Raw genomic sequence first — 12,305 nt, forward strand, 5'->3', positions numbered from 1 at the left:
GAACGGAGGGAGTAGTAGTTTGTATAATCTGAAGGTAAAATTAATACTATATAGTATCTTGTCGCGCCTGCATATGACAGTAGTCAACATATGCAGCGGACGGAACAAGTGCAGGTTCAGAGTTGCACTTGATCTGAACCTGCAAACATCCTGCGTGGCGAGCTGGGCCGTGGGCCTTGTAGCGTGCGTGTGTTGAGGGTGGCTGGCCCAGGATGCCAGCTACATATTGTACCCAGACCTGATCGATTGGGCAGGAAGGAAAATATCTGAAGTTAAACTCTCTCCTCACCACGCTCCTCACCTGCTCCCTTCTCTCTTTCTCCCCCAAATTCTAGATCGAGATCCCAGGGCATTACATATCTATGTGACATACCTTAGGTTAAGATTAGACAGGCCCACAAGCCGTGTTGTAAGAGCCTGAGAGGCGGAGATGTTTGCCGATTAGTAGATCAGCTTCTGGTTCACACCGGAGGGCGGAATCCACACCTCCGTCAGTCAGGTCGTCGCTGATGGTGATACTGATGCGACCGCTCGATTCAGCCCTAGCTCCACGGCAGCGGCGGCGGCGGAACGATCGAGGATGTAGTCAGAGCAAACGGATGGCAAAGCGATGTATTGTGTGTCTATGCCCAGGTCGACCTGATTGTAGCACGTGGCCTATGGGCTAACAATTTTGGGCTTGGGCTATCCAACACTAGTTACGTAAAGGTGAGGCATACGTGTTTGCTAATGGCCAGATTTCCCTAAACAGAAAAACTAATGTCCAGATACTAATTAGCAATAGGCGTCAAACTCAATCCAGCGTAGTCCCCGTTGAATATCGTTGAGGGGGGCCGATCGATAGGGGGGGTCTGGCCCCCGCTCGCCCCCCCTGTGGCTCCGCCACTCAGCAGATGTAAACGTGGAAGCCGCCCGCTCCGACGTCCAGACGAGGCTCCAGCTCCACGACCGGCGGCAGCTTCCACCACGGTATGAACTTTACCGCACCGTCCCTCTCTGGATTTGTATAAGTCACTGTCCCTGAAGAAACGAGGCCAGATTCTAGCACCTCGCCTTCACTTCCAGTTATTACCACATCTACACAAAGTAATGTGCAATCCTCAGCTATCACATCTTAATCATGATCCACCACTAGTAAATTTCTACTACTCGTGCCTGCCACTCTGCTATGCTGGATGCCATATTCAGTAGTAGATGGTTGGTTAGTTGATAACTTGATAAGTTGTTCTTCAACTCATCGAGCTTGTGTTCCACTTCAGAGGTGAGCATGCGGCATCTGGAAAAACGTCTGTTCCTGACCCTCAAATGTCACGTTTCCAGGAGAAAACCCGGGCACACCGTGGCTGCCTCGACATCGACAGTATGTGCCTCTTGTTCCCTTATTTCTAGTTTATATCCATGATAATATTGGATTATTCATCTCCAAAGAGCAAAGATTATCTGTTGTCTACTAACCTTGTGACATGTGTTCCACTTCAGGTATGATGTGCCTGCGCCGTCGGAAACGATGCTGCTAGAGCCGAAGGGCACCAACACATCCTCTTCCTCGGGCAGAGGCGGTAACTCATGACGTGCTGCCAACGGCAAGCCACTCGTCTCCACCTGTTTTGGCTTGGTTTTTTCCTGGTTGGCCTATACAGTTTCTCATCAGAACAGATCATGGGGGTTCTTTCCACACGTATCCTCGCCTGGGCGGGCCATTCCAGAGCTTGCAGGAAGCTGAGAATGCTCTCGATAGCCATCTCGATGACCTGCGCTCTCCAATAATGTGAATTTTCTAAACTTTGTGATGATTTCCAAGATAGCAGAAATTACAATCTACTAACATATAGAATGCTCTGACCTGAACTAGGTGCACAGATGGGCTTCCGCAAGCGGAAAAAGCGGTACGGCATGCTCTTTACTGGCCTGATGGCACAAGAAGGATGTCTTCCAGAAGCCATCCAAAACGTGGGAATATCAACCTATTGGTTCAAGCTTTACTGGACAAGTACAGTGAAGATCACCGCCTTTTGGGGGTTTGCTCTCTGCTCCTCCTCCCGCCTTCAATCCTTGTCCTGTTACCAGGGTTCCTCCTCCCGCCTTCAATCCTTGTCCTGTTACCAGGGTTGTCTTAATTTCTTGTATTCATGTACTAATTGCTGATACAGTCCATGCCTGCTTTTTAGGATCTTGCATATGAACTTGATGATCTTGTGACCTTCCAAGAATTTTATATGGGGGAGACTGGCTGCCTCAAAATGTACTGTCATCTCAATTTTACTACAAAAACTAAAGGAGCTGATGATTCTCACGGTGGCAGCAACAATCTATTTCTTTGCTGAAGTCGCACAAATAAAGGGCGAAAGTGTAGAATATGTGCTCAATTGTTTCTGTATGGTGCAACATAATGACAATGGTATTTTGTTCCGCCTTTAAGTTCTGCTCTTTCAGTTCTGGGTCACATTTATCTGGTAGACGTCATTTGGTTGCCCCTTGTGTCATGTTTCCCTTCATCTCGTCCACTGTCCTTGAGTTTTACTTTAGTTTTAATATCTAAGCTAGTTCATGCCCAGACATATGTAGTGACTGTCTACACATGTTTTGTTTTTTCGCCTAAGGCCAATGCTATGGTTGTACGACTTATGGAAATGTTGATTTGAAGCACCCTGTCAATGCTGATCAATACGAAGGTCGCCACTCTCGCCCGCACAAAACATGGTGCGGTTTCGTCCATCCAGGCGTACCTGCATACATCAAGAATGAGGACAGGCTGGCGGATGAGGAGGCTAGGATAAGACGTGTAAACATGGTAATGCTTATATCTTGTGCGGTTCATACTTGTTAGTAATGTTACTGAGGTGTTATTATTCTCCTTCAGTGCCGTGATGAACCTCCTAGTCTGGCAAAATCGGATGGTGCAAAAATGCCTGCTGGTTTGGGCAAGAGAGAAGGTGATGGTTTGGCCAAGAGAGAGGATGCTTGTTTGGCCAAGAGAGAGGATACTGGTTTGGCCAAAAGAGATGATGGCCAGGGAAGCGGGAAATACATTGTACCAGCCAGACGTCAGTTGGTTTGAGTATCCTCTCGGGTATATAGATAAATTTGGTTCTAGGTATATGTTTGATCTCACTAAGCATTATTGTATATTCTTACAATCTGCATAGTTGCATATTTCCTGCATGGTTAATGAATCTTTAGTTGATCAACTAGTGCATGGATCCTCTCTGTCAATAAAGAAAAAGAAAAACTAGTGCCTGGGTCCAAAAACATATTGATAGCATGGTATTGACAGAGATTATCAAGTGTAAGGGCAATCGTTTCCAAATTTCTCTGGACATTTAAGAACTTGGGTCATTTAGGATCGATGAACTACCAATGCTCTCAAACTCTTTTAAGGCTTGTTTTTCTCTTCAAGTATAGTGAACATGGATGCATTATTACTCCCTCCGTTCCTAAATAGAAGTCTTTTTAGAGATTTCAATATAGACTACTGTCAGGACTGTTGCTGTCAAGTAATTGCCGGAATAGCCACAGTACCATTTCAGTTAGGCTGGCGATGGTGGACCGTTGATCTGAAGATCTCCAGATGGACGGCTAGGAAGCGCGCGCCCCTTTTACCTTCAAATTGTACTACAAGTCACTGTAACTCGTCAAACCTGTCGCTGTCTACTTTTCATAGCTGAACCTCCTTTTAAACCCCCTCCGGCTTGTGGAGAGGGGCATTCGAGATTGTACTGGGCTTGGCCCTGGGAGCCGCCGTGTTCCGGCAGGCTAACCCTAGTTCTTGTCTCTCAGATCCAGCTGAATTCAATCCCCAAATTCCACCATAAATTGAGCGTTTTTCTGTGTTCTTCTGAAATCTTAGCGACAGTCCTAGTTTGGACCTGTCAATTGGTATACAGAGCGTAGGTTGAACCTTGGCGGCGAAATTGAGCTCCGATTGGGCGGCGGCGTAAGGGAGGCGAACGGCGGCGGTAGACAGATCGATAGCAGGAAAGGCGGGCAGTGGTTTCTGAAGAACACTTCTTCAGTGCAAAATCCCACCCAACCCTCCCTTCTAGTGCTACTTGTTCTCCGGCGACGGGCGGCGCAATTGGGACACTGAGGTTGGTTGCCGGCTTGCTGGTGTAAAATCCCTCCCTCCACCTCCCGGTTTCTCACTGCGAACGGCTTGTCGGTGATGGTCACGACAGATCTGGGCGAGATGGCAGGTGAAACCCAAGATACTGGGCTGTTGGAGCTCGAATCTCTGCAGCTGGACATCAAATCCCTCAGGCAGGAATGGGAAGAAGACAGAAAAGAATTCTATCAGTTCACAGAAACCGTCAACAAGAATTTTGCCAGTATCCGGAGAAACTTTCAGAAAATACAGCAATCCTTGCAAAAACTCTCTTCTGGACCATCAACAGAAGAAGGGGATGCAGAAGCAGATGTCCCAGACCCTCCATCGGGCCAGGGCAGCACGGCCATTCCTCCTGGCCGACCCAAGCAATTACCTAATAATCAGTTGGGCGTGGAAAAACCAGACCCTGCAACTGCGGGATCAGCTATCTTGGTGGATAAAAATACAGGCAGAGAACTCAACATGGACGGCACACCAAAAGGCCCTTACAGACACCCTAATCATGCAGCAAATAAACAGGAATTCCACACACCTCAACAGTACCCAGGGCAAGGGGCCAGACAAATTCTGACTGTGGAAGAGATACCTGAAGAAGAGATGAGAAAAGAAAAACACAGGTCACACACTCCTGAAGTCAGAAGGAGTCTCCTTTCTGTCAAACCTGCCAAACTCAACATTGCTGAATTTGAAGGGATTGATGCAGACTCTTGGATACAAAATATTGAACAATATTTCTCTGCTTCCAGAACCCCTATTGAGCAAAGAACAGAGATAGCAGTATCCTACTTGAAAGGTGAAGCAATCCAGTGGTGGAGAAGCACTGGTTTCATTGTGTCCAACACTCCTTGGCATAAATTCTGTTCGGCGATTACCCAGAGATTTGCTGTGACATCCATCTGTGAAAATGTGAAATCCTTTCACAAGCTCACTCAAACATCTTCAGTAACTCAATACATATCTGAATTTGAGCACAACATGAATCTGATGAGAAGGGACAGTCCAGCAATACCTGATAATTACTATATGCACAGTTTCATCTCAGGGTTGAATCCCTACATACAAAGCCATCTTGAGTGCCTAGAGCCAGTTGATATGCAAAAAGCCATGTGGTTAGCAAGGAGAATTGAACAGTCATGTCCACCTCCTGCTCCTCCAAGACCATATGTTTCCAACTACAAGAAAACAACAGTTTGGGAACAACCCAAAACAACACTTCCCAACAATACTTCTGCTTCTGCTGTTATTCAACAAGCTCGAGAAAAAGGTATTTGCTACAAATGCAGAGAGCCCTGGTTCCCTAGCCACAAACAGGTGTGCAAGATGTCTCAAAAAGCACAAATTCAAGCATTGCAAGAGCAATCAGGAAATCCAGAGATAATCTACATAGTAGATGCAGAAGAGGAAATGTCTGATGCTGCAGGGGAACCACCTGACAAGCAAGAGCTTAAGATATCCATGCATGCAGCAACTGGTATTCCTGAAGCAAAAAGCAAGCACACTTTTACACTACAAGTCCAAATCGGGAAAACAGTAGTCCTAGCTCTGGTAGATAGTGGCAGCACCACCACTTTTATATCTCCAACAGCTGCTCTGCAATCTGGTTACAGCATTACACCAGTGAAACAAGTTCCAGTAACTGTAGCTAATGGAGGAAAGCTACTTAGTGATTTCTACTGTTTCCAAGCCCCATACCAAATTCAAGGAGTGGAACTGCTCTCTGATTTCAGAGTTCTACAGCTCACTGGATATGATATAATCCTAGGAGCAGACTGGATGTACAGGCACAGCCCTGTCACTTTTGACCTACCAAACATGAGGCTAGTAATCAGAAACACCACTGGAGAAGAAATTACATTTGTTGATGAAAGCTTACCTACCAGCCCTTGTACTCCCATACTGCAAGACATGGAAAACATATTGGATAACATGCTCACTGGTGCTTTAATGTGGATGCAGCATGTCCAACTGGACAATGTCACTGACACTGTTCACAAACCTGAAATTACTGAAATGCTGGACAAATTCCAAGATGTTTTCTCTGAACCAACTAGCCTGCCACCCAAGAGGGACTGTGATCATGCAATCAATCTGCAACCTGATGCTCCTGTGATCAACCAAAGAGCATACAGACTTCCTCATCACCAAAAAAATGCTTTGGAGGAAATAATCAAAGATCTTCTTCAGAAAGGAATTATCAGATTAAGTCACAGCCCCTACTCATCCCCTGCCATATTGGTCAAGAAAAAGGATCTCACTTGGAGATTATGCATCGATTACAGGAAGTTAAATGCATATACAATCAAAAATAAGTACCCTATCCCTATGATTGAAGACTTGCTGGATGAACTCAATGGAGCAACCATTTTTACCAAAATAGATCTCCGAAGTGGCTACCACCAAATCAGAATGAGGGAAGGAGACATCGAAAAAACTGCATTTACCACACATCTAGGGCTGTTTGAATTCCTGGTCATGCCATTTGGAGTGACTAATGGACCTCCAAGCTTCACAGAACTGATGCACACTGTTCTGGGCCCTTTATTAAGGCACTGTGTATTGGTTTTCTTCGATGACATCCTCATATTCAGCAAGACATACAAGGAGCACTTGGAACACTTAGCTCTGGTCTTGGAAGCCCTGAGAAAACATCAACTATATGCAAAAATCTCCAAGTGCACCTTTGCCCAATCAAAAGTGGAGTATCTTGGGTATGTGATTACTGACAAGGGTGTCACCACAGACCCTGCCAAAGTAGAAGCAATTGTTAGCTGGCCCACTCCCCAAAATGTGACACATTTAAGAAGTTTCTTGGGACTAGCAGGCTACTACAGAAGGTTTATCCAGAATTATGGCTTGATTTGCAAACCATTGTTTGAAGCACTGAAAAAGGAAGGCTTCAAGTGGACTGACTCCCAGGCTGCTGCCTTCCAGCAACTAACGGACAAAATGACCACAGCACTAGTGCTTGCCCTGCCTGATTTTTCACTTCCCTTTGTCCTTGAAGCTGATGCATCAGGCTATGCCATTGGAGCAGTACTCATGCAGAAGGGCCAACCCATTGCATTTCTCAGTAAGGCATTGGGGCCCAAAGCTGTTGGCTGGTCCACTTACGATAAAGAGGCCCTAGCAATCATTGAAGCAATCAAGAAATGGAAACATTACTTTGCTTCTTCTTCACTAATCATCAGAACTGATCAACAGAGCTTGAGGCACATCCAGGAGCAGAAAGTAACTGAGGGAGTGCAACATAAACTCCTCATTAAATTGTTGGGCTACAAATTCACTGTGGAGTACAAAAAAGGCAAAGAAAATAGAGTGGCTGATGCTCTCTCTAGAGTTAAGCATGCTATACTTACATTGGGAACTAGCAATGCTATTCCAGCATGGATCACAGAAGTGGTAAACAGTTACAAGGATGATCCAAAGTGCTCTGACCTCATCACTCAGCTGGCAATTACTCCCACAGGACACCCTCCTTACACTCTCACTAGTGGAATTTTGAGGTACAAGGGAAAAATTGTTGTTGGTCATAACAATGAACTGAGAAAATCACTTCTCACCTCCTTCCACAACTCTGAGTTAGGAGGACACTCTGGAGAAAAAGCAACATATCACAGATTGAAAATCTTGTTCACTTGGCCAGGGATGAGGAAAGAGGTACAAGCTTTTGTGCAACAATGCCCTGTTTGCCAGCTCAATAAAGCACACCACTTTCCATCCCCTGGGTTGCTCCAGCCCTTACCAGTTCCTGATTTTGCTTGGACCCATATCAGCATGGATTTTGTGGAGGGCCTCCCTAAATCTGAACACAAGAATATGATCTTAGTGGTGGTGGACAGATTTACTAAATATGGCCATTTCATAGCAATGAGACACCCTATAACTGTCCAAACAGTGGCCCAAGCATTCACTGATAATGTTTTCAAACTCCATGGACTTCCAACTGTCATAGTCACTGATAGAGACAGGATATTCACTAGCAATCTGTGGCAAAAGTTGTTCACAAAAATGGGAGTGAAACTACACATGAGCACATCATATCACCCACAGACGGATGGTCAAACTGAGCGAGTGAATCAGTGCTTGGAGAATTATTTGAGGTGTATGGCCTTTGCTCAACCCAGGAAGTGGCACAAGTGGCTTTCCATGGCTGAATGGTGGTACAACACTACATTTCACACTTCTCTCAAGATGACACCATTCCAAGCACTATATGCTAGGCCTCCTCCTCTAATTGCTGAACTCATGCTTCCCCCAGTGGAAGGAGAAGATCACCAAGCTGAGTTGGACAGAAATAGCATTGCCCAACAGATCAAGGACAACTTACTCAAAGCACAAGAAAGAATGAAATTCTTTGCAGACAAGAAAAGATCTGATAGGAACTTGGAAGTGGGAGACATGGTTCATGTCAAGATACAGCCCTACAGGCACACAAGCTTGAGCATTCATAAACACTTGAAACTACACTCCAAGTACTATGGACCATTCAGGGTAATGGAGAAAATAGGGGCAGTGGCTTACAGATTGTTGCTCCCAGATGATTGTCAACTCCATCCAACATTCCATGTAAGCCAACTAAAGAAGCACATAGGCCCTGAGGCAGTACCAAACCCCAAACTCCCACTGTTGGATGCACAAGGTAACATCTTGATCCAACCAGAAGCTGTCCTCGAGAGGAAACTGATCCCTAGAGTACAAGGCGACATCAGCATTCCCGTGGTACAGTGGCGCATCAAATGGCTCAACCTACCAGTGGAAAATGCAACTTGGGAGGATGCAGCTTTCATACAGAAAATTTTTCCAAGCTTCCAGCCTTGAGGGCAAGTCTGGTCTTCGTCCGGGGGAATTGTCAGGACTGTTGCTGTCAAGTAATTGCCGGAATAGCCACAGTACCGTTTCAGTTAGGCTGGCGATGGTGGACCATTGATCTGAAGATCTCCAGATGGACGGCTAGGAAGCGCGCGCCCCTTTTACCTTCAAATTGTACTACAAGTCACTGTAACTCGTCAAACCTGTCGCTGTCTACTTTTCATAGCTGAACCTCCTTTTAAACCCCCTCCGGCTTGTGGAGAGGGGCATTCGAGATTGTACTGGGCTTGGCCCTGGGAGCCGCCGTGTTCCGGCAGGCTAACCCTAGTTCTTGTCTCTCAGATCCAGCTGAATTCAATCCCCAAATTCCACCATAAATTGAGCGTTTTTCTGTGTTCTTCTGAAATCTTAGCGACAGTCCTAGTTTGGACCTGTCAACTACATACAGATGTATATAGACATATCTTACAGTGTAGATTCACTAATTTTGCTCCGTATGTAGTCCATATTGAAATCTCTAAAAAGACTTATATTTAGGAACGGAGGGAGTAGAAATTAAAATATATGGTCCCGACATGTGTTATTCCATAATTTCGGCCATCCTACCATTGCTCCCTGCAGGGAACTATGCCCAGTTTGTTTCTATCATGTACATGCCAAATTGCCAAATTGATGAGTTGTTTCCTTCATAGCCCTCATATTTTCAGAACTTGAACTAGCCAAGGAAAGTTGATGTTGCTTGGCATAACTGTCCTTTATGGATAGTTCATATTCTCTCGCCATTAATCTCATGGCATATTTTGGTTCATGACTCTCTCCACACAGGGACCTGACTACATGGCGAAGACAGTAATTTGTTTCCTTTTCGAATCCTACCAGTTTCTATTCATCAGGCTTCCAAGTGACTAGCCACTGTAACTAATTTTTATGTAATGCAATTTACAATGAAACTGCAAAACAAATGATGTGTTAGAAACAAGATTTAGGGTGGTTTAATATTTGTAGTTCAGAAAGCATATTTCTGCCCCTGCAAAGGAAAGAAAGAAAGCATGTCTCTGAAGGTCCCTGAGCTTAATCCTCCAGTGTTGTTATCTGTTACTAAAATAGTCAGAAGCCTAGTGCTGCATAACTGGCGGAGACAGCTATCTGGCAAGGCCTGGCAGCCGCCACACCTAAAATTTAAAGCAAAGATACTAGTACACCTAGGTGCTGGGCATGGGCATGGTACTAGTACCTAGCTGGTGGGGATGATGTAAAACTCCACGGAATAAAAACACTAGTACATGCAGGATAAACAATCTAGTACTTAAATTTTGGATTTTAGGTGTATTTGCATAACACAAAGTAATATACATCTAATATTCTAGTGAGTTTTTGGACAGTTGCATTTTACATGTTTTTCTCCTTCGTAAGTCCGCCACACCTGAAAATTATTCCTGCATTCGCCACTTACTAACCTTACTTGGGGAGGTCATGTGTTGGACATTTCGTCTTGGTTTTATGTTGTTTTATTCTATTACTTGCCGTAAGATGAGCAACAGCGAGAGATTCGCAATTTTAGGGATGTGTTTTTTATGTGCCATGTGCATTATTGATGATTTTATATTGTGATGGTATTGCAATCAGATGCACATCTAAAATTTATCAGTAATAGATGTTCAGTTTCTGATCCAGAAGCTGGGAGCTTGAAAGTACTTACTTACTCAACCAATAAAGCCTTTCAGACCATGATGCGCATTTTGACTCTCTAAAAGACTGCATTTGATCCTTCGCGCTGCCATCTACAACCGTGCGACCTGCCTCCTTGTTGACACCGCTGTCGTCCATCAATTTTCTCATCTTCTCCGACTCCAACCATTCTCCAGCTGAAGCATAGATGTTTGAAAGGAGCACATAATCCCCACTGTCATCGCTCCTCGCCTTTAGCAGATGTCTGTTAGCATGCTCAGCCAGTTCGATCTCACCATGGACCCTACAAGCCCCAAGAAGCGTCCTCCAGATGACAGAATTAGGCTCCACCTTCATGGTGTCAATGAACTCAAATGCTTCTTTCAGAAGCCCGGCACGACCCAGCATATCAACCATGCAACCATAGTGCTTGACATTGGGCTCAATCCTGTACTGCTGTTGCATCAACTTGAAGTACTCACGCCCCTTGTCAACCTTACCGCCATGGCTGCATGCGATAAGGACTGCGACGAAGGTGATCTCATCAGGCCTGACTCTCTCTTTCAACATTTTCTTGAACACGTTTATGGAGTCCAGGGCGTGCCCGTGCAGTGCCAATCCTCCTATGATTGAATTCCAAGTTGAGACATCCTTATCTCGCATCACCCGAAACACCTCCAGTGCACTCTTCATGCTCCCGCATTTTGCGTACATGTGGATCAGTGCATTTCCCAGGACTACAGTAAAACCAGATCCTGAGAACTTCTCTGAAAGAGAGGAATGCAACCTTCGGCCAACATCTAGATCACCGGAGTCGGCACAGGCTGACAGTAAGCTCAGCATTGTGATAACATCTGGCTTTTTGCCCATGCGCTGCATCTGCTCAAACAAGTCCATGGCATGCTTGTGCGAGCCACATCTCACATACCCAGAGATCATGGCGTTCCAGCACACGACATCACGCTCAGGTGCCTGGTCGAACAGCTCTCTTGCTGGGGCCATCTCCCCCCGCTTGGCATATGCGGTGATCATCACGTTCCAGGACACAAGGTCCTTTACAGGACACTCATCGAACAGCTCCCGGGCAGCACCAATATCCCCTCTCCTTGCACAGCCGCTGATCATCGCCGACCACGCCACAGCGTCCTCACGCGCCCTGAGGTCAAACAGAGCACCTGCAACACCCAGCTCTCCGCAGCTCGCGTGCATGCCGATGAGCGCGTTCTTGACGAACGCGTCGGACTCCAGTCCAGCCTTCACGACATGCGCGTGCACCTGCGCCCCGGTGCCACCCGCGCCCATGGCGGTGCACGCCCGGAGCACGAACGGGAAGGTGATCTTGTCGGGCCTCACGCCGCCGCAGCTGCTGAGCCGCGCCATGCGCGCGTAGAGGGAGACGGCGTCCCGGGGCGCGGAGGTGTGCGCGGCGCCGCGGATGAGGGTGTTGTACATGAAGAGGTCCGGGTGCGGGATTTGGTCGAACACGTGGTAGGCGTGGGCGATGGCGCCGCGCACGGCGACGGCGGACGCGAAGAGGAGCTCGCGGAGCGCGGAGGGGTCCGAGAGGAAGCCCCGGAGGACCAGGAGGGTGTGGACCTGCTTGATTTGGCGGAGGCTACGGCACCGCCGCCACAGCGCCGGCTGCCGGCGCTGGGTGCCGAACTTCCGCAGCATCTGCGTGTCAAAGTGCGACAGAGCGCGGCAAGTGCAGTTCCACCCCTAG

The 12,305-nt window shown here is 46.7% G+C and overlaps 1 protein-coding gene and 1 long non-coding RNA gene across 4 annotated transcripts; one reads left to right on the plus strand and one right to left on the minus strand.

The window, feature by feature from the left end:
• Positions 1 to 240: 240 nt before the first annotated feature.
• Positions 241 to 3,249, plus strand: LOC123493792 (uncharacterized). 2 transcript variants are annotated; one of them, XR_006663014.2, is made up of 7 exons: positions 241 to 969; positions 1,260 to 1,360; positions 1,480 to 1,768; positions 1,853 to 2,018; positions 2,169 to 2,398; positions 2,601 to 2,791; positions 2,861 to 3,249. It is a non-coding gene; the product is annotated as an uncharacterized lncRNA (long non-coding RNA). The 2 variants fall into 2 exon arrangements; XR_012182443.1 differs by having other exon boundaries at positions 427 to 969; positions 1,853 to 1,990.
• LOC109775244 (pentatricopeptide repeat-containing protein At5g15300) lies at positions 2,393 to 12,291 on the minus strand. Of its 2 annotated transcripts, none has more exons than XM_020333995.4 (2): positions 10,614 to 12,291; positions 2,393 to 2,726 (listed from the first exon to the last, which is right to left on the minus strand). In XM_020333995.4, the coding sequence occupies exons 1-2, from the start codon at positions 12,254 to 12,256 to the stop codon at positions 2,573 to 2,575; spliced, it is 1,797 nt and encodes a 598-aa protein (XP_020189584.1). In that variant the 5' UTR covers positions 12,257 to 12,291; the 3' UTR covers positions 2,393 to 2,572. The 2 variants fall into 2 exon arrangements, with proteins under 2 accessions (XP_020189584.1, XP_040243400.1); XM_040387466.3 differs by lacking the exon at positions 2,393 to 2,726 and adding an exon at positions 6,264 to 6,848.
• Between the last annotated feature and the right edge of the window lie 14 nt (positions 12,292 to 12,305).

The sequence above is a fragment of the Aegilops tauschii genome, chromosome 4 (assembly GCF_002575655.3).
Source record: "Aegilops tauschii subsp. strangulata cultivar AL8/78 chromosome 4, Aet v6.0, whole genome shotgun sequence".
Classification (NCBI taxonomy): domain Eukaryota; kingdom Viridiplantae; phylum Streptophyta; class Magnoliopsida; order Poales; family Poaceae; genus Aegilops; species Aegilops tauschii.